The 27926-nt window shown below is 44.0% G+C and overlaps 1 protein-coding gene across 1 annotated transcript in view; it reads right to left on the bottom strand.

Annotated features, from left to right (window-relative positions):
- Positions 1–488: 488 nt before the first annotated feature.
- LOC139552860 (hormonally up-regulated neu tumor-associated kinase homolog A-like) overlaps positions 489–27926 on the bottom strand; it is a 31087-nt gene continuing 3649 nt past the window's right edge. The window contains exons 2-10 of the mRNA XM_071364961.1: positions 24146–24288; positions 17023–17172; positions 16339–16394; positions 14497–14632; positions 13272–13399; positions 10161–10287; positions 9862–10030; positions 7997–8156; positions 489–4103 (exon numbers count right to left, since the gene is read on the bottom strand). Of these exons, the coding sequence (XP_071221062.1) occupies positions 3334–4103; positions 7997–8156; positions 9862–10030; positions 10161–10287; positions 13272–13399; positions 14497–14632; positions 16339–16394; positions 17023–17172; positions 24146–24288 (1839 nt within the window). The 3' untranslated portion in view covers positions 489–3333. The remainder of the gene's footprint in view (positions 4104–7996; positions 8157–9861; positions 10031–10160; positions 10288–13271; positions 13400–14496; positions 14633–16338; positions 16395–17022; positions 17173–24145; positions 24289–27926) is intronic.

The raw sequence follows: 27926 nt of genomic DNA, 5'->3' as shown, positions 1-27926 counted from the left end.
AGAACGGTTTACGGACGAGACCCGGGTACCATAGTTGAGTGGATTAACAGTGTGTGTGTGTGTGTGTGTGAATTGTGTGAGTGCGTGATTGTGTGTGGCATTACGAAGGGGTCATTCAGCTGTCGTGTTGGTGTTCATGACTACCACAGCTGTCTTGTTGGAAATGGATACACCATGTGTTGGGTGTGTGTGTAGGGTGTGTATAGGGATGGTTTGGCGTCCATCTTGCTGGGAGGGAGATAGTTCACATTCTTCTTTAGATGAAGAGACACAGGTCTTTGTTTAGGACTTACTAATGTAATATTTGATCAATGTATAGTTTGATGGTTTACCATGTATACATTTGATTATCTGATTTATATTGGCAAAGTATTTGAGTATCGTATATATATATATATATATATATATATATATATATATATATACACACACACACACACACACACACAGGGCAGCAGGTGCAGTAAAAGGATCAGACAGAGACTTCATGGATTTAGTATAAATATTTAAAATATTTTACAAGCCATCGTAAAAATCTCGACACTCAAAAGCAAAAAGCTATTTATTACAAAAGAACGTCGAATCAAGTCCGTTCATTTCAATCGCAATATCGAAAAGAAAAAAAAGACTTACAAAGACATTTCATATTTTCAAAAAGTTCAAAAGTTTTGACATTTTCGTATTAAAATCGTGTATTAAAAACAGTTTTGCATGCAAGTGTTGACAGATATGAAAGACATTCTATGTCAAAAGGGAGAAGCATTGTGTAAAGTGGAAGCATTTGCTCGTCCAATACAGTCTGGTGAACTCAATAATGTGACAATGTCAAAACGTCACAGTCAATATGTATAAGAAGACAGTTAAAAAAAAAATCATAGAATACAGAACACTAGAATCCATCATCGAGAACCTTTAGAACCCCCGGAATCATACAACACAACAAACTGTCACGGCACTACAACACAATCGTGTCCATTCGTTCAGAAAGCACCTTGGCAATACCGTCGTTTACGGCAGGCAGAAAACACACATATAGCAATATTGCACAAACGACAGTCAGTATCACTTAAAGACGATATGAAATGTATCACTTTTACGTGCCGTGATAGTGGAAGTTATGCCCTCATCTTCCCCTCCCCCCTCCTCCTCCTCCTCCTGTTTCAGTCGGAGGCAGGGCAGGGTTGCAACACTCAGCAACTCATTGTAATCCTTTGACACTTTTATAGAACTTGTCTGTCTCAACAGGTAGATCTGCTAACAGAGTCCCTAATGGTATCCTACACATTCTATAGTCCATAGGGCTCTGGTTAAAAGCAGTGTGCTATGTAGGGAATAGAATAGTATTCGGAACGCACCCTAAGGAATGGTTCAACTGTCATATAGAATGATGTATATTTCCACTGTCATATAGAAGCTGATTGTATAACAGGTTAACAGTTGGGCTCAGAACAGTACCTTATAGGGCTATAGGGAAGTTAGAGCGGTATGGAAGGTTACGTGACTGGCTAAGAAACAGACTATCACTAGGATTCTGCAGTGTTGGGTTCCAGTGGAACACAATTCACCGTGGATACCGTAGAATTAACGAGGATTCTGCAGTGTTGGGTTCCAGTGGAACACAATTCACCGTGGATACCGTAGAATTAACTAGGATTCTGCAGTGTTGGGTTCCAGTGGAACACAATTCACCGTGGATACCGTAGAATTAACTAGGATTCTGCAGTGTTGGGTTCCAGTGGAACACAATTCACCGTGGATACCGTAGAATTAACTAGGATTCTGCAGTGTTGGGTTCCAGTGGAACACAATTCACCGTGGATACCGTAGAATTAACGAGGATTCTGCAGTGTTGGGTTCCAGTGGAACACAATTCACCGTGGATACCGTAGAATTAACTAGGATTCTGCAGTGTTGGGTTCCAGTGGAACACAATTCACCGTGGATACCGTAGAATTAACTTGGATTCTGCAGTGTTGGGTTCCAGTGGAACACAATTCACCGTGGATACCGTAGAATTAACTAGGATTCTGCAGTGTTGGGTTCCAGTGGAACACAATTCACCGTGGATACCGTAGAATTAACTAGGATTCTGCAGTGTTGGGTTCCAGTGGAACACAATTCACCGTGGATACCGTAGAATTAACTAGGATTCTGCAGTGTTGGGTTCCAGTGGAACACAATTCACCGTGGATACCGTAGAATTAACTTGGATTCTGCAGTGTTGGGTTCCAGTGGAACACAATTCACCGTGGATACCGTAGAATTAACTAGGATTCTGCAGTGTTGGGTTCCAGTGGAACACAATTCACCGTGGATACCGTAGAATTAACTAGGATTCTGCAGTGTTGGGTTCCAGTGGAACACAATTCACTGTGGATACCGTAGAATTAACTAGGATTCTGCAGTGTTGGGTTCCAGTGGAACACAATTCACCGTGGATACCGTGGAATTAGAACGTGTTCTAATTCTACGGTAGAACGCACGGTTGATGGTCAGGTTCTGTTGGAATGAAACCAAAGCAGAAATTCCACATAAGTAATGGACTGATCTTAACCACAGGTCCTAGAATGTTTTTGTTTTAATGAATGTGACAGCAGAAAGGACAGACTGACAGGCAGCTGTTGGTATGGCTCGACTGTAATTATGTGTCTTAACGTACACAACCACAGTCATGTCAAGCTGAAGGGACTTCCTAGAATAACACAATGACATAACAGTCTTCCAGGGAAATGGTTTACAATAGTTAGATTATACAACCACTTCCACTGTAAAAACCTCATCTTAATTTCCCTGAATGTGTATGTGTGTGTGTGTGTGTGTGTGTGTGTGTGTGTGTGTCACTCAGCCCTCTCTCACAACACAATATGTAACAACGACAGGTGAAACTCCGACACTGTAGGAGTTTCACATGTTCCAGTCAATGGAGTCACAACGTGTCTTCAAAAAGGCCTTTCACCAGCAGAAACAATCGTTGACAGTACAAAGAGACATTTTCATTTCATTTCAAACCACCTTTAGTCTTCAGTGTTTTATTTTATAGTCTTTCACGCCAACAGCCAGAGTGTCTCTGTGTATCTAGAGTCATAGTGTCGTCATGGTGACTGCCTCAGCAGAGGACAGTTCACAGGGTCAAAGTTCACAAAAGTTACAAGGCCGCTCAGGAAGAACCACGCCCACTTCCTGCCCCAAAACAGGACGCAGGAAGTAGGATCGAGATCCAAAACTGTCTGAAACGACGACATCTTATCCCCTCGTTTCATTGGGCAATAACTTTGGACCATAATCCTCCACATGGTCTTTGATCATCGTCGTTGTCCCGTTACCCACAATGCTTCAGCAGAGGGTCTTGAGCGCCCCGGAGGCGCAGAGAAGCGTCTGCATGTGGTAAGGGGGAGGAGACACCAGATCCTCCTCCACCGCTTGCTCCGCCCTGAAACTGAACGGCTGGAAGGGAGTCTTCTTCTTCAGGATCTGACCGATGCCCATAGAGGGGAACTTACTGCCGCGGTGATAGGGGCTGTCTGACTCAACGCTGCCCCCGGCGGACGGAGGACTAAAGGCAGATGACGGGTTGAGGGGGGAGAAGGCTGATTTGGGCGGGGAGAAGGCTGAGCCTCCTGGGGGGCTGCCGAAGGTGCTGGGGGGGCTACAGCTGGTGTCTGACCCGCACCAGTCACCCGAGTTAGAGGAGGACTTTTTAGGCTGGGGGTTGACGATGAGGACGGGGGGGCTGGGGATGGTTGCCTTTTTTAAGTAGGAGGAGTCAGGGTGAAAGGCGGAGACGTGTCGTGGAGGTGAGAAGGTCCCATTGGTCAGTTTGTACCAGGGAGTGGCCGAGGCAGGAACCACAACGTCGTCGATTGGCTCGGCTTTGGAGAGGGAGTCGTAGGAGTGCATACCGATTGGAGAGGGAGCCGGGGGGGCAGGGATGTGGTCTGGGCTAGTATTGGCCGCCTGGAGAGTTTCGAGGCGCCTGATTGGCTGTGGCGTGCGGGGGAAGAGGGGGTGGATCTCTAGGTATTCCATGGAGGACGAGGCGACGGTGCCGGACGGGGCGAGAGGAGAAGCACGGTGGAAGTTACCTGTCACCGCTCGCAGAAGAACTGAGAGCGAGCGAGAGAGAGAGAGAGAGAGAGAGAGAGAGAGAGAGAGAGAGAGAGAGAGAGAGAGAGAGAGAGAGAGAGAGAGAGAGAGAGAGAGAGAGAGAGAGAGAGAGAGAGAGAGAGAGAGAGAGAGAGAGAGAGAGAGAGAGAGAGAGAGAGAGAGAGAGAGAGAGAGAGAGAGAAAGAGAGAGAGAGAGAGACAGAGAGAGAGAGAGAATATGTTAATGACCACATTCTATAACAGTGTTACCCTCTGGGCTGACATGTATCTACCAGACCTGGGTTCAAATACTGGTGTTTCTGGTATTTATTTTCTGTGTATTTGGGTAGACCAAAACAAGTACTTTTACTTTAGTATTTTAATGGTTATTTGTATTTAAGAGGATTATCAAATACTTATTTCAAATACTAATTTCCAAATGGGTGAGTGTGTGTGTGTGTGTGTGGTAGATGTCTTTAGACTAAACATAAATACACCGATTGAGTTTGAGGAGCTCCTTTGAGACTGAACGCAGACAACCTGTAAGCAAAAGGAGAGAGACGGAGAGAGAGAGAGAGAGAGAGAGAGAGAGAGAGAGAGAGAGAGAGAGAGAGAGAGAGAGAGAGAGAGAGAGAGAGAGAGAGAGAGAGAGAGAGAGAGAGAGAGAGAGAGAGAGAGAGAGAGAGAGAGAGAGAGAGAGAGAGAGAGAGAGAGAGAGACAGAGAGACAGAGAGAGAGAGAGAGACAGAGACAGAGAGAGACAGAGAGAGACAGAGAGACAGAGAGAGAGAGAGAGAGAGAGAGAGAGAGAGAGAGAGAGAGAGAGAGAGAGAGAGAGAGAGAGAGAGAGAGAGAGAGACAGAGAGAGACAGAGAGACAGAGAGAGAGAGAGAGACAGAGAGAGACAGAGACAGAGAGAGACAGAGAGACAGAGAGAGAGAGAGACAGAGAGACAGAGAGAGAGAGAGACAGAGAGACAGAGAGAGAGAGAGACAGAGAGACAGAGAGACAGACAGAGAGACAGAGAGACAGACAGAGAGACAGAGAGACAGACAGACAGACAGAGAGACAGACAGACAGACAGACAGACAGACAGACAGACAGACAGACAGACAGACAGACAGACAGACAGACAGACAGACAGACAGAGAGTAGGACAAGGGGGGTTGAACAATATATTTCTCAGGAGGGAGAAAGGAAGATATACAGCATGGCCTTCAAATTAGTCTCTTCGTCTATTTCAGCCACACCCGTTGGTGACAGGTGTATAAAATCGAGCACACAGCCATGCAATAGACAAACATTGGCAGTAGAATGGCCTTACTGAAGAGCTCAGTGACAACGTGGCACCATCATAGGATGCCACCTTTCCCACAAGTCAGTTCTTCAAAATTTAGTCAAAGGCTGAGATCACCATGCCCAATGCCAAGCGGTCGGCTGGAGTGGTGTAAAGCTCGCCACCATTGGACTCAGTGGAAACGTGTTCTCTGGAGTGATGAATCCGCCAGACGAATCTGGGTTTGGCGAATGCCAGGAGAACGCTACATGCCCGAATGCACAGTGCCAACTGTAAAGTTTGGTGGAGGAGGAATAATGGTCTGGGGTTGTTTTTCATGGTTCGGGCCCCTTAGTTCCAGTGAAGGGAAATCTTATCACTACAGCATACAATGACATTCTAGACGATTCTGTGCTTCCAACTTTGTGGCAACAGTTTGGGGAAGGCCCTTTTCTGTTTCAGCATGACAATGCCCCCGTTCACAAAGCGAGGTCCATACAGAAATGGTTTGTCGAGATCGTTGTGGAAGAACTTGACAGGCCTCCACAGAGCCCTGACCTCAACCTCATTGAATACTTTTGGGATGAATTGGAACGCAGACTGTGAGCCAGGCCTAATCGCCCAACATCAGTACCCGACCTCACTAATGCTCTTGTGGCTGAATAGAAGCAAGTCCCCGCAGCAATGTTCCATCATCTAGTGGAAAGCCTTCCCAGAAGAGTGGAGGCTGTTGTAGCAGCAAAGGAGGGACCAACTCCATATTAATGCCCATGATTGTGGAATGAGATGTTAGATGAGCAGGTCACCCTCCTCTGTTAATTGGGTCAACACAGGAGGGTGACCTGGGAGATGAGAGAACAGGCCTGTACAGATTTTAAACACTGCATCAACTGATCTGCTCAGATATGTCAGGAAAACGTCTTCTCTCTCGTAAAATGAAAATGTACCGTCCTTGTCCTTTGGGTACCGGGGGTATGATATATATAATGATATACCGTACATATGAACACATACACTCGCCAACGGCCCATTTCAAGGTATGCCCAGTACTATGCTGGCTGTGTTGTATGTGTGTGTGTGTGTGTGTGTGTGTGTGTGTGGTCTCACCTGTTTTATGGGGATGAAGGGATGGGAGGGATGGAGGGGTGGAGGGATGGAGGGATGACATCTAGTGTTGGATTGTATCCAGATTTCCATATCTTCATATCGTGCCCGTGTCATCCCGGGTTTTATGGTATTACCGACAGTGCACACAACGGCCGCTATTTCTTTTCAAAGGAAGATAATCCCCAAAAAAACGTCACTTACCAGAATGCTAACAAAATGCTAACAAAATGCTAACAGAATGCTAACAAAATGCTAACAAAATGCTAACAAAATGCTAACCAATACTTTAAAAAAAATGTTTTTAACCTTTATTTAACTAGGCAAGTCAGTTATGAACAAATTCTTATTTACAATGACGGCCTACCCCGGGCCAAACCCAAACCCGGACGACGCTGGGACAATAGTGCGCCGCCCTATGGGGACTCCCAGTCACGGCCGGTTGTGATACAGCCTGGAATCAAACCAGGGTCTGTAGTGATGTCTCTAGCACTGAGATGCAGTGCCTTAGACCGCTGCGCCACTTGGGAGCCCGAGTGATACTAAGGAATTCTCATAAAGAATGCCAACTAAATGCTAACGAGCGCATCGCAAACATTTTGTAAAGTTTCTGACCTAAACTGTACAAGTACAAATGCTACACAGTTTGCTGCACAAAACTAATATTAGCCAACAAGACTCTGGATACAGGAGGGGATTCTCTGCTGTTGCCAAGCGACGCTTGATTTTTGGAAGAAGCTAACCACTTAGCTAGATAGCTAACTAGCAACTAAATTAGCTACACCAAACACACGACTACAGTGTATTTAACACATTTTTGATAGTTAATAGTAATAGTTATAAGATATATCTAGCTGGCAAACATTTAGTTGTGAATTAGATCACCTGGCGCACGCTGCACAACAGTGAATGACTTGTGTGCTCGTAAACAAACACCAAACACACTTTATCTACTAACGTATTTCACAAGTTGACTACGGCTATTTACTTAAAAATTATTAAATACAAATATTCAAATGTATATAAAAAAAATATTTTAAACGGTGATGACAGTATTGAAAAACAATCCCGTGGCTTTACGGTACATACGGTACATACGGTACATACGGTACACACGGTACACACGGTACATACGGTACATACGGTACATACGGTACACACGGTACACACGGTACATACGGTACACACGGTACACACGGTAAATACGGTACATACGGTACACACGGTACATACGGTACATACGGTACACACGGTACACACGGTACACACGGTACATACGGTACATACGGTACATACGGTACATACGGTAAATACGGTACACACGGTAAATACGGTACATACGGTACATACGGTACATACGGTACATACGGTACATACGGTAAATACGGTACACACGGTACACCGCCCAAGCATAGTGACATCTGCCGTTGTTGTTGAGAGTAAATCAGCTCTCCAGATAACACAGAGTGTGAAAGGATTTCTGTCGTAGAGGGAACAGACAGGGAACAGAGTGCTGCGAGTTTGTGTTCTCACCATTCCTGTGCTTCTTCTCCTTGCTAGGCCCCTTGCTGACGGCCAGGTAGACAGGAGTCTGTTTAGGAGGGATGGTGACCTTCTCTACGTGTTTCCTCCACTGGGTTTGGAAGTACTCATTCTTCTCGGTCTTCTTCTCCTTCTCCTGGTACACCTTCTCCTGGAGGACAGAGACGTTATTACAACGTAAATTCACAGAGATATTCAACTATTCTATTCTTCTCCTGGAGGACAGAGACGTTATTACAACGTAAATTCACAGAGATATTCAACTATTCTATTCTTCTCCTGGAGGACAGAGACCTTATTACAACGTTATTCACAGAGATATTCAACTATTCTATTATTCTCCTGGAGGACAGAGACCTTATTACAACGTTATTCACAGAGATATTCAACTATTCTATTATCATGGTGGTGTAGTGTAATGAAGGGTGTCTATAATATCCTGTACTCCATGGTGGTGTAGTGTAATGAAGGGTGTCTATAATATCCTGTACTCCATGGTGGTGTAGTGTAATGAAGGGTGTCTATAATATCCTGTACTCCATGGTGGTGTAGTGTAATGAAGGGTGTCTATAATATCCTGTTCTCCATGGTGGTGTAGTGTAATGAAGGGTGTCTATAATATCCTGTACTCCATGGTGGTGTAGTGTAATGAAGGGTGTCTATAATATCCTGTACTCCATGGTGGTGTAGTGTAATGTAGGGTGTCTATAATATCCTGTACTCCATGGTGGTGTAGTGTAGGGTGTCTATAATATCCTGTACTCCATGGTGGTGTAATGTAGGGTGTCTATAATATCCTGTACTCCATGGTGGTGTAGTGTAATGAAGGGTGTCTATAATATCCTGTTCTCCATGGTGGTGTAGTGTAGGGTGTCTATAATATCCTGTACTCCATGGTGGTGTAATGTAGGGTGTCTATAATATCCTGTACTCCATGGTGGTGTAGTGTAATGAAGGGTGTCTATAATATCCTGTTCTCCATGGTGGTGTAATGTAGGGTGTCTATAATATCCTGTTCTCCATGGTGGTGTAGTGTAATGTAGGGTGTCTATAATAACCTGTTCTCCATGGTGGTGTAGTGTAATGTAGGGTGTCTATAATATCCTGTACTCCATGGTGGTGTAGTGTAATGAAGGGTGTCTATAATATCCTGTTCTCCATGGTGGTGTAGTGTAATGAAGGGTGTCTATAATATCCTGTACTCCATGGTGGTGTAGTGTAGGGTGTCTATAATATCCTGTACTCCATGGTGGTGTAATGTAGGGTGTCTATAATATCCTGTACTCCATGGTGGTGTAGTGTAATGAAGGGTGTCTATAATATCCTGTACTCCATGGTGGTGTAATGTAGGGTGTCTATAATATCCTGTACTCCATGGTGGTGTAGTGTAATGAAGGGTGTCTATAATATCCTGTACTCCATGGTGGTGTAGTGTAGGGTGTCTATAATATCCTGTACTCCATGGTGGTGTAATGTAGGGTGTCTATAATATCCTGTACTCCATGGTGGTGTAATGTAGGGTGTCTATAATATCCTGTACTCCATGGTGGTGTAATGTAGGGTGTCTATAATATCCTGTACTCCATGGTGGTGTAATGTAGGGTGTCTATAATATCCTGTACTCCATGGTGGTGTAATGTAGGGTGTCTATAATATCCTGTACTCCATGGTGGTGTAATGTAGGGTGTCTATAATATCCTGTTCTCCATGGTGGTGTAATGTAGGGTGTCTATAATATCCTCCATGTGTTGTGTGTTAGAACCTAGCTGGGTCAGACAGAACCTCTGGTGCCTCAGTGACATTATGTTGTCATCCTGAGTTCCGTGGTTGCCGTGGTGTTGTTTAACCCGACCTACCCTGTACTCCTTGGAGAGCCTCTTCATCTTGTTGTTGAGCAGGAAGTAGACGGCCAGGGTGTGACAGGCTCTGTTGGTGAGCACGGCGCTCAGCACCTCGCTGTGTTTGTAGCCCATCCTCTCTGTCATATGGAGTAATACCATGTGGTTGATCTCCTCAATGTGGATCCTGGAGAGACAGAGAGAGGTTAACCATCAGACCTGTGTCTGTGTTGCTGTGTGTGTGTGTGTGTGTGTGTGTGTGTGTGTGTGTGTGTGTGTGTGTGTGTGTGTGTGTGTGTGTGTGTGTGTGTGTGTACCTGTTGAGGTAGGGTGCTCCAGTGTTAGCGTTAGCCAGTTGAAGCCAGGAATCAACCATGACCTGGTGGATGTTGGGTCTCTTAGCTGGATCTGGTTCTAACAGCTTCTTCAACAGACAGATGGCCGCTGTGGAGAGAGAGGAGGGGAGAGGGGGAGAGAGAGGAGGGGAGAGAGAGGAGGGGAGAGAGGAGGGGAGAGGGGGAGAGAGAGGAGGGGAGAGAGAGGAGGGGAGAGAGGAGGGGAGAGAGAGGAGGGCAGAGGGGGAGAGAGAGGAGGGGAGAGAGGAGGGGAGAGAGAGGAGGGGAGAGGGGGAGAGAGGGGGGGGGGGGGGGAGAGAGAGAGGAGGGGAGAGGGGGAGAGAGAGGAGAGGAGAGGGGGAGAGAGAGGAGGGGAGAGAGAGGAGGGGAGAGGGGGGAGAGAGAGAAATCGGGGAGAGAGAGAGCAAGGGAACGAGAGAGAGATGGGAGAGAGAGGAGAGCAGAGGGGGAGAGAGGGAGAGAGAGAATTGGTTAAAATATTTACTATGACGTAAAATACTTACTAATCCAGACAGAGTGTATCAAGGTTTGGGTCAATTCAATTTAAATTACAATCAATTCAGAAAGTAAACCAAATTCAAATTTCCCATTCCAAATGTTCCTCATTGAAAAGCATTGGGGACAATTGGAATTTCAGTGTAATCTGCCCAATGAACTAGGATTTTATATGGAAGTGAACCCGGCCAACCCCAGTGTCTGTGTCAGTGTTCAGACTTCCATTGGCAACATTCTCCGTGAGGTTAAACGACACATATGTCTGTCTGACCCTTGTGCTTTTCTGTTGACTGTTGACTGGCAATTCATAGTTTCCTGTTAGTTCTAACTGTGTCTCAGCTGATGGAAACACAAGTCCCTCTCAGAGCAGGGCTATTTACAGAATAACAACTTTCTCTCTCTCTCTCTCCCTCTCCTTAGGAAACGAGGGAATAATGTCTGTCTGGTGTCTGGAATCTTAGGTCTCCTCTCCTCTCCCCTCCCCTCCCCCCTCCTCGCCCTCTCCTCTCCCCTCCTCGCCCTCTCCCCTCTCCTCTCCTCTCCTCTCCTCTCCTCTCCTCTCCTCTCTCCTCTCCCCTCCCCTCCCCTCCCCTCCCCTCCCCTCTCCTCCTCTCCCCTCCGCCTCCTCTCCCCTCCCCCCCTCTCCTCCCCTCTCCTCTCCCCTCCCCTCCCCCCTCCCTCCCCTCCCCTCCCCCCTCCTCTCCTCATCCCTCCTTACATAAGAAGATGAATGAGAAGACAGCTCTGTGTCACCAGCTTGGATTAATAATTGCTTACATAACTCTGTCTCCTCTCCTCTCCTCTCCTCTCCTCTCCTCTCCTCTCCTCCTTACATAACTCTGTCTCCTCTCCTCTCCTCCCCTCTCCTCTTTACATAACTCTGTCTCCTGACTCTGTCTGAGCTCACACACTTTGCATCATCAAGAGGTGTGTGTGTGTGTGTGTGTGTGTGTGTGTGTGTGTGTGTGTGTGTGTGTGTGAGAGAGGGAGAGAGTGAGTGAGTGTGAGAGTGTGAGAGTGAGTGAGTGAGTGAGTGAGTGAGTGTGAGTGTGTGTGTGTGTGTGTGTTGACTGGAATCAGATGTGGTTGGTTTAGCAGCATCTCAAGTCTTCTCCCACAGACGTCAGTTCAACGTCTAGTTTTGATTTATATTTGGTTGAGTTGTCAACTAACCGTGAATTCAACATGAAATCAACAAGAGGCTAAAAAAACGAAAATAAAAAAAGCCCTTTTACGTTGATGACTTATTGCAAATCCAATCCGTTTTCCACATTGATCATTGATTCAGCTTCATCACATAGATTTTTTGGGGGGGGTTGAAATGACATGGAAGCAACGTTGATTCAACTAGTATTTTGCCCGGTGGGATTGTTGTTCCCTTGCCAGGAATGAGGACGATAAGAGCTAGAGGAAGGGAACCGGTTGGGGTGAAACATTACAGTAACCTTTCACCCCCAGCCCCCTCCAAACCTCTAATTAAAATTTGACTACTACAACAGCCAATCGTATGAGTTATGAGCGACAGCAGGAGCTACAGAGAACCGGTTGGTCCTGCAATTAAGTGGGGATGCCAGATGTGCTTGGCTTGGCATTCCACTGGTACACACACACACACACACACACACACACACACACACACACACACACACACACACACACACACACACACACACACACACACACACACACACACACACACACACACACACACACACACACACACACACACACACACACCACGCTCCCACCTCTATTATAAAAAGAGATGAATCAAGGTGCCAATGAATGTTGAGACACGCTACAGCATCAATGTCACTGTGTGGGATCCACCTGACCTCAGAGGGAATGAGAGCTGATAAATGTCAGGTGTAAAGTTAGCTATGGCTTTGAGGGTTTAGAAAACACTCTGGGATTTAAGGAGTTGTGATGAGGTCGTTGGATAAAGCAATAGGTTAAAGTACATTAGTTCAAAGATTAGTTGTTAAAATGGATGGTTGGAGAAGTCACTATAGGTGTAACATGAACTGTAGACTGTAAAACGGTCCTTTTGGGGGGGGGGGGGGGGGGGTCACTGATAATATACATCATGTAGTTTCCATTCACTCATCATTATGAGTAGACTCTCTGGCCTGTCATATATCAAAACCCCCCCGTAGATGAAGGAGGAGCAACATGAGTTTTTGCGTATATGTGTTTGCGTGAGTGTGTGTGTTTGCGTGAGTGTGTGTGTGTGTGTGTGTGTGTGTGTGTGTGTGTGTAATTAATGAAATTAATGAAATGCTATTTTCGTGTCAAATCGCCTGTAGGTAACCCCTTATGGGATTAATTGGTACATAAACAAACATTACAATAATTCACCATGGTAATCTGTATGTGCGTGTATATACGTGTGTGTGTGTGTTTCTGTATGTTTGTGTATATACATGTGTGTGTGTGTGTCTGTGTGTGTGTGTGTGTGTGTGTGTGTGTGTGTGTGTGTGTGTGTGTGTGTGTGTGTGTGTGTGTGTGTGTGTGTGTGTGTGTTTCTGTATGTGCGTGTATATACGTGTGTGTGTGTGTGTGTATCTGTGTGTGTACCTGTAGAGAGAGAGGGCGGTAGAGGGTTCATATCCTTGTCCACCATCTTCTGGTGCAGAGCTCTGAGACTGAAGGGCTCCACGGTGAAGGGGAGGCTGCCAGTCAGCATGGCGTACATGTTCACGCCACTGTCATGGAAACAGGGACGTTACACACTGTCTGGTAGACTATAACACCTGACTGTAAACGATCACAGACAACCTGTTGAGAAGTGATCTAGTAGTTTGTCTTTACAGCAACATGTAGAAACATGTATGTTGTAAACTGTTGTGTATGAAACACGTTGTAAACTGTTGTGTATGAAACACGTTGTAAACTGTTGTGTATGAAACACGTTGTAAACTGTTGTGTATGAAACACGTTGTAAACTGTTGTGTATGAAACACGTTGTAAACTGTTGTGTATGAAACATGTATGTTGTAAACTGTTGTGTATGAAACACGTATGTTGTAAACTGTTGTGTATGAAACACGTTGTAAACTGTTGTGTATGAAACACGTTGTAAACTGTTGTGTATGAAACATGTATGTTGTAAACTGTTGTGTATGAAACATGTATGTTGTAAACTGTTGTGTATGAAACATGTTGTAAACTGTTGTGTATGAAACATGTATGTTGTAAACTGTTGTGTATGAAACACGTTGTAAACTGTTGTGTATGAAACATGTTGTAAACTGTTGTGTATGAAACATGTATGTTGTAAACTGTTGTGTATGAAACACGTATGTTGTAAACTGTTGTGTATGAAACACGTTGTAAACTGTTGTGTATGAAACACGTTGTAAACTGTTGTGTATGAAACACGTATGTTGTAAACTGTTGTGTATGAAACACGTTGTAAACTGTTGTGGATGAAACACGTATGTTGTAAACTGTTGTGTATGAAACATGTTGTAAACTGTTGTGTATGAAACACGTATGTTGTAAACTGTTGTGTATGAAACATGTTGTAAACTGTTGTGGATGAAACATGTTGTAAACTGTTGTGTATGAAACACGTTGTAAACTGTTGTGTATGAAACACGTTGTAAACTGTTGTGTATGAAACACGTTGTAAACTGTTGTGTATGAAACATGTTGTAAACTGTTGTGGATGAAACATGTTGTAAACTGTTGTGTATGAAACATGTTGTAAACTGTTGTGTATGAAACACGTTGTAAACTGTTGTGGATGAAACATGTTGTAAACTGTTGTGTATGCAACCTTTTGGTTCTGTGTACTCACATGGACCAGACGTCCACCTTGGGTCCGTACTTCTTGCGGGACAGTAGTTCTGGAGCAGCGTAGGCTGGGCTCCCGCACTGCGTACTGAACGGGTCTGAATAACCCAGGATCCCTGCACAGTTACTGAGACCAAAATCTACAGGAGAGGAAGGGAAAGAAGGAGGGAGAGAGGCTTTATTGACACGGGAAACATATGTTAACATGGCCAAAGAAAGTGACATAGATAATAAACAAAAGTGAAATAAACAATAAAAAAATGAACAGTAAACATTACACTCACAAAAATTCCCAAAGAATAAAGACATTACAAATGTCATTATGTCTATTTACACACGCTGCTCCCCTGAAACACGCTGCTCCCCTGAAACACGCTGCTCCCCTGAAACACGCTGCTCCCCTGAAACACGCTGCTCCCCTGAAACACGCTGCTCCCCTGAAACACGCTGCTCCCCTGAAACACTCTGCTCCCCTGAAACACTCTGCTCCCCTGAAACACGCTGCTCCCCTGAAACACGCTGCTCCCCTGAAACACGCTGCTCCCCTGAAACACGCTGCTCCCCTGAAACACTCTGCTCCCCTGAAACACTCTGCTCTCCTGAAACACTCTGCTCTCCTGAAACACTCTGCTCTCCTGAAACACTCTGCTCTCCTGAAACACGCTGCTCCCCTGAAACACGCTGCTCCCCTGAAACACGCTGCTCCCCTGAAACACTCTGCTCCCCTGAAACACTCTGCTCCCCTGAAACACTCTGCTCCCCTGAAACAATCTGCTCCCCTGAAACAATCTGCTCCCCTGAAACACGCTGCTCCCCTGAAACACTCTGCTCCCCTGAAACACTCTGCTCTCCTGAAACACTCTGCTCTCCTGAAACACGCTGCTCCCCTGAAACACGCTGCTCCCCTGAAACACGCTGCTCCCCTGAAACACTCTGCTCCCCTGAAACACGCTGCTCCCCTGAAACACGCTGCTCCCCTGAATCACTCTGCTCCCCTGAAACACTCTGCTCCCCTGAAACACTCTGCTCCCCTGAAACACTCTGCTCCCCTGAAACACTCTGCTCCCCTGAAACACTCTGCTCCCCTGAAACACGCTGCTCCCCTGAATCACTCTGCTCCCCTGAAACACTCTGCTCTCCTGAAACACTCTGCTCCCCTGAAACACGCTGCTCTCCTGAAACACTCTGCTCCCCTGAAACACTCTGCTCCCCTGAAACACTCTGCTCCCCTGAAACACTCTGCTCCCCTGAAACACGCTTCTCCCCTGAAACACTCTGCTCCCCTGAAACACTCTGCTCCCCTGAAACACTCTGCTCCCCTGAAACACTCTGCTCCCCTGAAACACTCTGCTCCCCTGAAACACTCTGCTCCCCTGAAACACTCTGCTCCCCTGAAACACTCTGCTCCCCTGAAACACGCTGCTCCCCTGAAACACTCTGCTCCCCTGAGACACTCTGCTCCCCTGAAACACTCTGCTCCCCTGAAACACTCTGCTCCCCTGAAACACTCTGCTACTCTGGAAGAGGTACTGCTGCTACTCTGGAAGAGGTACTGCTGCTACTCTGGAAGAGGTACTGCTGCTACTCTGGAAGAAGTACTGCTCTGTTCTACTCCTAGCTACTGTGGACTCTGTTTGGTTAGTTAAATCTTTATCTCTTTCTGTCGTGGGAATTTACCTTCTGCAGCTGACTTTCTTTTAGATTAGATAAAAAACACACACACACACACACACACACGCACACACGCACACACACGCACACACGCACACACACACACACACACACACACACACACACACACACACACAGGGACAAAGCCGGGGTTAGTTAGGTAAACGGTGGTTACCTATGAGCTTGATGTTGTCCTGTTCATCCAGCAGTAGGTTCTCTATCTTCAGATCCCTGTGAGACACAGAGAGGTCCAGAAATTCCCTGGTTAAAGGATCTTATTACAGCTGTGAGACACAGAGAGGTCCAGCACATCCCTGGTTAAAGGATCTTATTACAGCTGTGAGACACAGAGAGGTCCAGAACATCCCTGGTTAAAGGATCTTATTACAGCTGTGAGACACAGAGAGGTCCAGAACATCCCTGGTTAAAGGATCTTATTACAGCTGTGAGACACAGAGAGGTCCAGAACATCCCTGGTTAAAGGATCTTATTACAACTGTGAGACACAGAGAGGTCCAGCACATCCCTGGTTAAAGGATCTTATTACAACTGTGAGACACAGAGAGGTCCAGAACATCCCTGGTTAAAGGATCTTATTACAACTGGCACATGCTGATACTTTGCTGAAGATCTGTGTTTGTGTGTGTGTGTGTGTGTGTGTGTGTGTGTGTGTGTGTGTGTGTGTGTGTGTGTGTGTGTGTGTGTGTGTGTGTGTGTGTGTGTGTGTGTGTGTGTGTGTGTGTGTGTGTGTGTGTGTGTATGTCTCTCTCTGTGTGTGTGTGTGTGTGTGTGTGTGTGTGTGTGTGTGTGTGTGTGTGTGTGTGTGTGTGTGTGTGTGTGTGTGTGTGTGTGTGTCTACCTGTGCACCACTCCGGCTCTGTGTAGATGTTCCACAGCCATCACCAGCTGCCGTACGTATTTCTGCGTCTCTCTCTCGTCCAGCTTCTTCTTATCGTAGATCCGGTTCATGAGGTTTCCTCCAGGACACAACTCCATCACCAGGTAATAACTGGTGATAACAGAGGACAGGACACAACTCCATCACCAGGTAATAACTGATGATAACAGGACACAACTCCATCACCAGGTAATAACTGGTGATAACAGGACACAACTCCATCACCAGGTAATAACTGATGATAACAGGACACAACTCCATCACCAGGTAATAACTGGTGATAACAGATGACAGGACACAACTCCATCACCAGGTAATAACTGGTGATAACAGATGACAGGACACAACTCCATCACCAGGTAATAACTGGTGATAACAGATAGAATCTATCACCAGGTAATAACTGATGATAACAGATAGATTCCATCACCAGGTAATAACTGATGATAACAGATGACAGGACACAACTCCATCACCAGGTAATAACTGGTGATAACAGATAGATTCCATCACCAGGTAATAACTGATGATAACAGATGACAGGACACAACTCCATCACCAGGTAATAACTGGTGATAACAGATAGATTCCATCAGCAGGTAATAACTGATGACAACAGATAGATTCCATCACCAGGTAATAACTGATGATAACAGATGACAGGACACAACTCCATCACCAGGTAATAACTGATGATAACAGGACACAACTCCATCACCAGGTAATAACTGATGATAACAGGACACAACTCCATCACCAGGTAATAACTGGTGATAACAGGACACAACTCCATCACCAGGTAATAACTGGTGATAACAGATGACAGGACACAACTCCATCACCAGGTAATAACTGGTGATAACAGATAGATTCCATCACCAGGTAATAACTGATGATAACAGGACACAACTCCATCACCAGGTAATAACTGGTGATAACAGATGACAGGACACAACTCCATCACCAGGTAATAACTGGTGATAACAGATAGATTCCATCACCAGGTAATAACTGATGATAACTGTTCTCAGTCTCCAGTATAGTATAGTATAGTATAGTATAGTATAGTACCTGTTTTCAGTCTTCAGTATAGTATAGTATAGTATAGTATAGTATAGTACCTGTTTTCAGTCTTCAGTATGTCCAGTAGTCTATAGTATAGTATAGTACCTGTTCTCAGTCCCCAGTATAGTATAGTATAGTATAGTATAGTACCTGTTTTCAGTCTTCAGTATAGTATAGTATAGTATAGTATAGTATAGTATAGTATAGTACCTGTTCTCAGTCTTCAGTATGTCCAGTAGTCTATAGTATAGTATAGTACCTGTTCTCAGTCTCCAGTATAGTATAGTATAGTATAGTACCTGTTTTCAGTCTTCAGTATGTCCAGTATAGTATAGTATAGTATAGTACCTGTTCTCAGTCTCCAGTATAGTATAGTATAGTATAGTACCTGTTTTCAGTCTTCAGTATGTCCAGTATAGTATAGTATAGTATAGTACCTGTTCTCAGTCTCCAGTATAGTATAGTATAGTACCTGTTCTCAGTCTCCAGTATAGTATAGTATAGTACCTGTTCTCAGTCTCCAGTATAGTATAGTATAGTATAGTATAGTATAGTACCTGTTCTCAGTCTTCAGTATGTCCAGTAGTCTATAGTATAGTATAGTACCTGTTCTCAGTCTCCAGTATAGTATAGTATAGTATAGTACCTGTTTTCAGTCTTCAGTATGTCCAGTATAGTATAGTATAGTATAGTACCTGTTCTCAGTCTCCAGTATAGTATAGTATAGTATAGTACCTGTTTTCAGTCTTCAGTATGTCCAGTATAGTATAGTATAGTATAGTACCTGTTCTCAGTCTCCAGTATAGTATAGTATAGTACCTGTTCTCAGTCTCCAGTATAGTATAGTATAGTACCTGTTCTCAGTCTCCAGTATAGTATAGTATAGTACCTGTTCTCAGTCTCCAGTATAGTATAGTATAGTACCTGTTCTCAGTCTCCAGTATAGTATAGTATAGTACCTGTTCTCAGTCTCCAGTATAGTATAGTATAGTACATGTTCTCAGTCTCCAGTATAGTATAGTACCTGTTCTCAGTCTCCGGTATAGTATAGTATAGTACCTGTTCTCAGTCTCCAGTATAGTATAGTATATTATAGTATAGTACCTGTTCTCAGTCTCCAGTATAGTATATTATAGTATAGTATAGTACCTGTTCTCAGTCTCCAGTATAGTATAGTATAGTACCTGTTCTCAGTCTCCGGTATAGTATAGTATAGTACCTGTTCTCAGTCTCCAGTATAGTATATTATAGTATAGTATAGTACCTGTTCTCAGTCTCCAGTATAGTATAGTATAGTACCTGTTCTCAGTCTCCAGTATAGTATAGTATAGTATAGTACCTGTTCTCAGTCTCCAGTATAGTATAGTATAGTACATGTTCTCAGTCTCCAGTATAGTATAGTATAGTACATGTTCTCAGTCTCCAGTATAGTATAGTATAGTATAGTACCTGTTCTCAGTCTCCAGTATAGTATAGTATAGTATAGTACCTGTTCTCAGTCTCCAGTATAGTCTAGTATAGTACATGTTCTCAGTCTCCAGTATAGTATAGTATAGTACATGTTCTCAGTCTCCAGTATAGTATAGTATAGTACATGTTCTCAGTCTCCAGTATAGTATAGTATAGTACCTGTTCTCAGTCTCCAGTATAGTATAGTATAGTATAGTACCTGTTCTCAGTCTCCAGTATAGTCTAGTATAGTACATGTTCTCAGTCTCCAGTATAGTATAGTATAGTACCTGTTCTCAGTCTCCAGTATAGTATAGTATAGTATAGTACCTGTTCTCAGTCTCCAGTATAGTATAGTATAGTACATGTTCTCAGTCTCCAGTATAGTATAGTATAGTACATGTTCTCAGTCTCCAGTATAGTATAGTATAGTATAGTACCTGTTCTCAGTCTCCAGTATAGTATAGTATAGTATAGTACCTGTTCTCAGTCTCCAGTATAGTCTAGTATAGTACATGTTCTCAGTCTCCAGTATAGTATAGTATAGTACATGTTCTCAGTCTCCAGTATAGTATAGTATAGTACCTGTTCTCAGTCGCCAGTATAGTATAGTATAGTACATGTTCTCAGTCTCCAGTATAGTATAGTATAGTATAGTACCTGTTCTCAGTCTCCAGTATAGTATAGTATAGTACATGTTCTCAGTCTCCAGTATAGTATAGTATAGTATAGTACCTGTTCTCAGTCTCCAGTATAGTATAGTACCTGTTCTCAGTCTCCAGTATAGTATAGTATAGTATAGTACATGTTCTCAGTCTCCAGTATAGTATAGTACATGTTCTCAGTCTCCAGTATAGTATAGTACCTGTTCTCAGTCTCCAGTATAGTATAGTATAGTATAGTACCTGTTCTCAGTCTCCAGTATAGTATAGTACCTGTTCTCAGTCTCCAGTATAGTATAGTACATGTTCTCAGTCTCCAGTATAGTATAGTACATGTTCTCAGTCTCCAGTATAGTATAGTATAGTATAGTACCTGTTCTCAGTCTCCAGTATAGTATAGTATAGTACATGTTCTCAGTCTCCAGTATAGTATAGTATAGTATAGTACATGTTCTCAGTCTCCAGTATAGTATAGTACATGTTCTCAGTCTCCAGTATAGTATAGTACCTGTTCTCAGTCTCCAGTATAGTATAGTACCTGTTCTCAGTCTCCAGTATAGTATAGTATAGTATAGTACATGTTCTCAGTCTCCAGTATAGTATAGTATAGTACCTGTTCTCAGTCTCCAGTATAGTATAGTATAGTACATGTTCTCAGTCTCCAGTATAGTATAGTATAGTATAGTACCTGTTCTCAGTCTCTAGTATAGTCTAGTATAGTATAGTATAGTACATGTTCTCAGTCTCCAGTATAGTATAGTCTAGTATAGTACATGTTCTCAGTCTCCAGTATAGTATAGTATAGTACCTGTTCTCAGTCTCTAGTATAGTATAGTATAGTACATGTTCTCAGTCTCCAGTATAGTATAGTACCTGTTCTCAGTCTCCAGTATAGTATAGTACCTGTTCTCAGTCTCCAGTATAGTATAGTATAGTATAGTACATGTTCTCAGTCTCCAGTATAGTATAGTACATGTTCTCAGTCTCCAGTATAGTATAGTATAGTACATGTTCTCAGTCTCCAGTATAGTATAGTATAGTATAGTACCTGTTCTCAGTCTCCAGTATAGTATAGTACATGTTCTCAGTCTCCAGTATAGTATAGTATAGTATAGTATAGTACCTGTTCTCAGTCTCCAGTATAGTATAGTACATGTTCTCAGTCTCCAGTATAGTATAGTACCTGTTCTCAGTCTCCAGTATAGTATAGTACCTGTTCTCAGTCTCCAGTATAGTATAGTATAGTATAGTACCTGTTCTCAGTCTCCAGTATAGTATAGTACATGTTCTCAGTCTCCAGTATAGTATAGTATAGTATAGTACCTGTTCTCAGTCTCCAGTATAGTATAGTACATGTTCTCAGTCTCCAGTATAGTATAGTACCTGTTCTCAGTCTCCAGTATAGTATAGTATAGTATAGTACATGTTCTCAGTCTCCAGTATAGTATAGTACATGTTCTCAGTCTCCAGTATAGTATAGTACCTGTTCTCAGTCTCCAGTATAGTATAGTACCTGTTCTCAGTCTCCAGTATAGTATAGTACATGTTCTCAGTCTCCAGTATAGTATAGTACCTGTTCTCAGTCTCCAGTATAGTATAGTACCTGTTCTCAGTCTCCAGTATAGTATAGTACCTGTTCTCAGTCTCCAGTATAGTATAGTATAGTATAGTACATGTTCTCAGTCTCCAGTATAGTATAGTATAGTATAGTATTGTATAGTACCTGTTCTCAGTCTCCAGTATAGTATAGTACATGTTCTCAGTCTCCAGTATAGTATAGTACCTGTTCTCAGTCTCCAGTATAGTATAGTACCTGTTCTCAGTCTCTAGTATAGTATAGTATAGTACATGTTCTCAGTCTCCAGTATAGTATAGTATAGTATAGTACCTGTTCTCAGTCTCCAGTATAGTATAGTATAGTATAGTACATGTTCTCAGTCTCTAGTATAGTATAGTATAGTACATGTTCTCAGTCTCCAGTATAGTATAGTATAGTATAGTACCTGTTCTCAGTCTCTAGTATAGTATAGTATAGTACCTGTTCTCAGTCTCCAGTATAGTATAGTACATGTTCTCAGTCTCCAGTATAGTATAGTACCTGTTCTCAGTCTCCAGTATAGTATAGTATAGTATAGTACCTGTTCTCAGTCTCTAGTATAGTATAGTATAGTATAGTACATGTTCTCAGTCTCCAGTATAGTATAGTATAGTATAGTACCTGTTCTCAGTCTCTAGTATAGTACCTGTTCTCAGTCTCCAGTATAGTATAGTACCTGTTCTCAGTCTCCAGTATAGTATAGTATAGTACATGTTCTCAGTCTCCAGTATAGTATAGTACCTGTTCTCAGTCTCCAGTATAGTATAGTATAGTATAGTACCTGTTCTCAGTCTCCAGTATAGTATAGTATAGTATAGTACCTGTTCTCAGTCTCTAGTATAGTATAGTATAGTATAGTACCTGTTCTCAGTCTCCAGTATAGTATAGTACCTGTTCTCAGTCTCTAGTATAGTATAGTATAGTATAGTACCTGTTCTCAGTCTCTAGTATAGTATAGTATAGTATAGTACATGTTCTCAGTCTCCAGTATAGTATAGTACATGTTCTCAGTCTCCAGTATAGTATAGTCTAGTATAGTACATGTTCTCAGTCTCCAGTATAGTATAGTACCTGTTCTCAGTCTCCAGTATAGTATAGTATAGTATAGTACCTGTTCTCAGTCTCCAGTATAGTATAGTATAGTATAGTACCTGTTCTCAGTCTCCAGTATAGTATAGTACCTGTTCTCAGTCTCTAGTATAGTATAGTATAGTATAGTACCTGTTCTCAGTCTCTAGTATAGTATAGTATAGTATAGTACATGTTCTCAGTCTCCAGTATAGTATAGTATAGTATAGTACCTGTTCTCAGTCTCTAGTATAGTATAGTACCTGTTCTCAGTCTCTAGTATAGTATAGTATAGTATAGTACCTGTTCTCAGTCTCTAGTATAGTATAGTATAGTATAGTACATGTTCTCAGTCTCCAGTATAGTATAGTACATGTTCTCAGTCTCCAGTATAGTATAGTATAGTACATGTTCTCAGTCTCCAGTATAGTATAGTATAGTACCTGTTCTCAGTCTCCAGTATAGTATAGTATAGTACATGTTCTCAGTCTCCAGTATAGTATAGTACCTGTTCTCAGTCTCCAGTATAGTATAGTATAGTATAGTATAGTACCTGTTCTCAGTCTCTAGTATAGTATAGTATAGTATAGTACATGTTCTCAGTCTCCAGTATAGTATAGTATAGTATAGTACCTGTTCTCAGTCTCCAGTATAGTATAGTACATGTTCTCAGTCTCCAGTATAGTATAGTATAGTATAGTATAGTACCTGTTCTCAGTCTCCAGTATAGTATAGTACATGTTCTCAGTCTCCAGTATAGTATAGTACATGTTCTCAGTCTCCAGTATAGTATAGTATAGTATAGTATAGTATAGTATAGTACATGTACTCAGTCTCCAGTATAGTATAGTATAGTACATGTTCTCAGTCTCCAGTATAGTATAGTACCTGTTCTCAGTCTCCAGTATAGTATAGTATAGTATAGTACCTGTTCTCAGTCTCCAGTATAGTATAGTACCTGTTCTCAGTCTCCAGTATAGTATAGTATAGTATAGTACCTGTTCTCAGTCTCCAGTATATTATAGTATAGTATAGTACATGTTCTCAGTCTCCAGTATAGTATAGTATAGTACATGTTCTCAGTCTCCAGTATAGTATAGTACCTGTTCTCAGTCTCCAGTATAGTATAGTACATGTTCGCAGTCTCCAGTATAGTATAGTATAGTATAGTATATGTTCTCAGTCTCCAGTATAGTATAGTATAGTATAGTATAGTATAGTATAGTATAGTATAGTATAGTACCTGTTCTCAGTCTCTAGTATGTCCAGCAGCTGGGTGATGTTGGGGTGTCTGATCATTTGTTGGATATGACCCTCTCTACGAAGGTTCTTAGTCACATACGAGTCCTTCTTCGCCTTCCTCTTATCTATCACCTTTACTGCAACCTGGGAGAGAGGGAGGGAAGGAAGGAGGGAGGGAAGGAGAGAGGGAGGGAAAGAGAGATAGAGGGAAGGAAGGAGAGATGGAGGGAAGGAGAGATGGAGGGAAGCAGAGAGGGAGGGAAGGAAGGAAGGGAGGGAAGGAAGGAGAGAGGGAAGGAGAGAAGGAGGGAAGGAGAGAGGGAAGGAGAGATGGAGGGAAGGAAGGAGGGATGGAAGGAGGGATAGAGAGAAAAAATAAGAAGATCAGTCTCTAGACTATAGACACAGGGCAGCCTGACCACTCTGTGAGATATCATTAACAACCACACCCATGGAGAATGGACCAGGAGACTGGTGTAAATGTGAAACAGGCATGGAACGAAGCGGTGGATGGGAGAGACAGAGAGAAGCCCCCCTGTAACTCTACTGGTCTGTCTCCATACCCTCCTGTATATAGTAACCTCTACTGGTCTGTCTCCATACCCTCCTGTATATAGTAACCTCTACTGGTCTGTCTCCATACCCTCCTGTATATAGTAACCTCTACTGGTCTGTCTCCATTCCCTCCTGTATATAGTAACCTGTACTGGTCTGTCTCCATCCCCTCCTGTATATAGTAACCTCTACTGGTCTGTCTCCATTCCCTCCTGTATATAGTAACCTGTACTGGTCTGTCTCCATCCCCTCCTGTATATAGTAACCTGTACTGGTCTGTCTCCATTCCCTCCTGTATATAGTAACCTCTACTGGTCTGTCTCCATCCCCTCCTGTATATAGTAACCTCTACTGGTCTGTCTCCATTCCCTCCTGTATATAGTAACCTCTACTGGTCTGTCTCCATCCCCTCCTGTATATAGTAACCTGTACTGGTCTGTCTCCATCCCCTCCTGTATATAGTAACCTCTACTGGTCTGTCTCCATCCCCTCCTGTATATAGTAACCTCTACTGGTCTGTCTCCATACCCTCCTGTATATAGTAACCTCTACTGGTCTGTCTCCATCCCCTCCTGTAGATAGTAACCTGTACTGGTCTGTCTCCATACCCTCCTGTATATAGTAACCTGTACTGGTCTGTCTCCATCCCCTCCTGTATATAGTAACCTGTACGGGTCTGTCTCCATACCCTCCTGTATATAGTAACCTGTACTGGTCTGTCTCCATCCCCTCCTGTATATAGTAACCTGTACTGGTCTGTCTCCAATCCCTCCTGTATATAGTATATAGTAACCTGTACTGGTCTGTCTCCATTCCCTCCTGTATATAGTATATAGTAACCTGTACTGGTCTGTCTCCATTCCCTCCTGTATATAGTAACCTGTACTGGTCTGTCTCCATACCCTCCTGTATATAGTAACCTGTACTGGTCTGTCTCCAGCCCCTCCTGTATATAGTATATAGTAACCTCTACTGGTCTGTCTCCATACCCTCCTGTATATAGTATATAGTAACCTGTACTGGTCTGTCTCCATACCCTCCTGTATATAGTATATAGTAACCTGTACTGGTCTGTCTCCATACCCTCCTGTATATAGTATATAGTAACCTGTACTGGTCTGTCTCCATACCCTCCTGTATATAGTATATAGTAACCTGTACTGGTCTGTCTCCATTCCCTCCTGTATATAGTAACCTGTACTGGTCTGTCTCCATTCCCTCCTGTATATAGTAACCTGTACTGGTCTGTCTCCATTCCCTCCTGTATATAGTAACCTGTACTGGTCTGTCTCCATTCCCTCCTGTATATAGTAACCTGTACTGGTCTGTCTCCATTCCCTCCTGTATATAGTAACCTGTACTGGTCTGTCTCCAGCCCCTCCTGTATATAGTAACCTGTACTGGTCTGTCTCCATTCCCTCCTGTATATAGTAACCTGTACTGGTCTGTCTCCATACCCTCCTGTATATAGTAACCTGTACTGGTCTGTCTCCATCCCCTCCTGTATATAGTAACCTGTACTGGTCTGTCTCCAGCCCCTCCTGTATATAGTAACCTGTACTGGTCTGTCTCCAGCCCCTCCTGTATATAGTAACCTGTACTGGTCTGTCTCCATACCCTCCTGTAAGGGGTATACCGGGGGAGGGGAGACGGAGAGAAGGGGTATACCGGGGGAGGGGAGACGGAGAGTGGGGGTATACTGGGTGAGGGAAGACGGAGAGTGGGGGTATACCGGGGGAGGGGAGACGGAGAGAAGGGGTATACCGGAGGAGGGGAGACGGAGAGAAGGGGTATACTGGGGGAGGGGAGACGGAGAGAAGGGGTATACCGGGGGAGGGGAGGCGGAGAGAAGGGGTATACCGGGGGAGGGGAGGCGGAGAGAAGGGGTATACCGGGGGAGGGGAGACAGGGAGAAGGGGTATACTGGGGGAGGGGAGACAGAGAGAAGGGGTATACTGGGGGAGGGGAGACGGAGAGAAGGGGTATACTGGGGGAGGGGAGACGGAGAGTGGGGGTATACTGGGGGAGGGGAGACGGAGAGTGGGGGTATACCGGGGGAGGGGAGACGGAGAGAAGGGGTATACTGGGGGAGGGGAGACAGAGAGAAGGGGTATACTGGAGGAGGGGAGACGGAGAGGGGGGTATACTGGGGGAGGGGAGACAGGGCGAGCTAGGAGGAGAGGAGGGGAGACAGGGCGAGCTAGGAGGGGGTTCTCAGCCCAGGGGCCATCTGAACAACTGTTGTTTACCTTCTCTCAGACAGGCACAGGGGGAAGGGAGGGGTGGAAGAGGGGGGAATGAGGTCATGCAGGGAAAGTGGGTTACATACATTCAAAACAGATTCCTCATACACAACATGTGTTATCTCCCTGACCTTGTCCTCTCCCTGACCTCCCCCTCTCCCTCCTTCCGTTGTAATAATATGATCCCCACACGTTTCTCTACACCCCAGACACTGACCCCAAATACACCCCCCCCCCACCACCATATAAGGCCGTTGTTTCCAGTGATGCCTCCATCCTCTTCCGTCCTTTTCCCTTCCCATTCAGTATCAACCTCCTCTGCTCTGTCTCTCACAGCCGTGCCTGTCCTATCACAAAGCACCGCTCCTTCCTTACTACTGCCGCTGATGTAATACCGCTCCCCCCCCCACCCCCTGCCTCCCGTAGTAGACGACCCAGAGAGCAGCGATGCTCCTCTCCCCTCCTCTCTCCTCTCCTCTCTCCCCTCCTCTCCTCTCCTCTCTCCCCTCCTCTCCTCTCCTCTCTCCCCTCCTCTCCCCTCCCTTCCCCTCCTCTCTCCTGACTGTGATTGCCAAGTGTTTGCATCATCCATACAAAGGGAACAAGGGAAGGAGAAAAGAGAGGAGTGTTTTCTCTCTCTACAGCAACAGAGTGAAAGGGGTACAGGCGGGGAGGATCTATTTCTTTAATATTCTAAATAGGAATTTCAGGTCACACAAAAACACACACACATTGTGAAAAAACACACACACACACACACACACATAGTGAAAACACACACACACACACACATAGTGAAAACACACACACACACACACACACACACACACACACACACACACACACACACACACACACACACACACACACACACACACACACACACACATTGTGAAAACACACACACACACACACACATAGTGAAAACACACACACACACATAGTGAAAACACACACACACACAAACACACATAGTGAAAAAAA

Source organism: Salvelinus alpinus, chromosome 24 (genome assembly GCF_045679555.1).
Source record: "Salvelinus alpinus chromosome 24, SLU_Salpinus.1, whole genome shotgun sequence".
Taxonomy (NCBI): Eukaryota; Metazoa; Chordata; class Actinopteri; order Salmoniformes; family Salmonidae; genus Salvelinus; species Salvelinus alpinus.
This window is presented reverse-complemented; position numbering and strand designations above follow the sequence as displayed.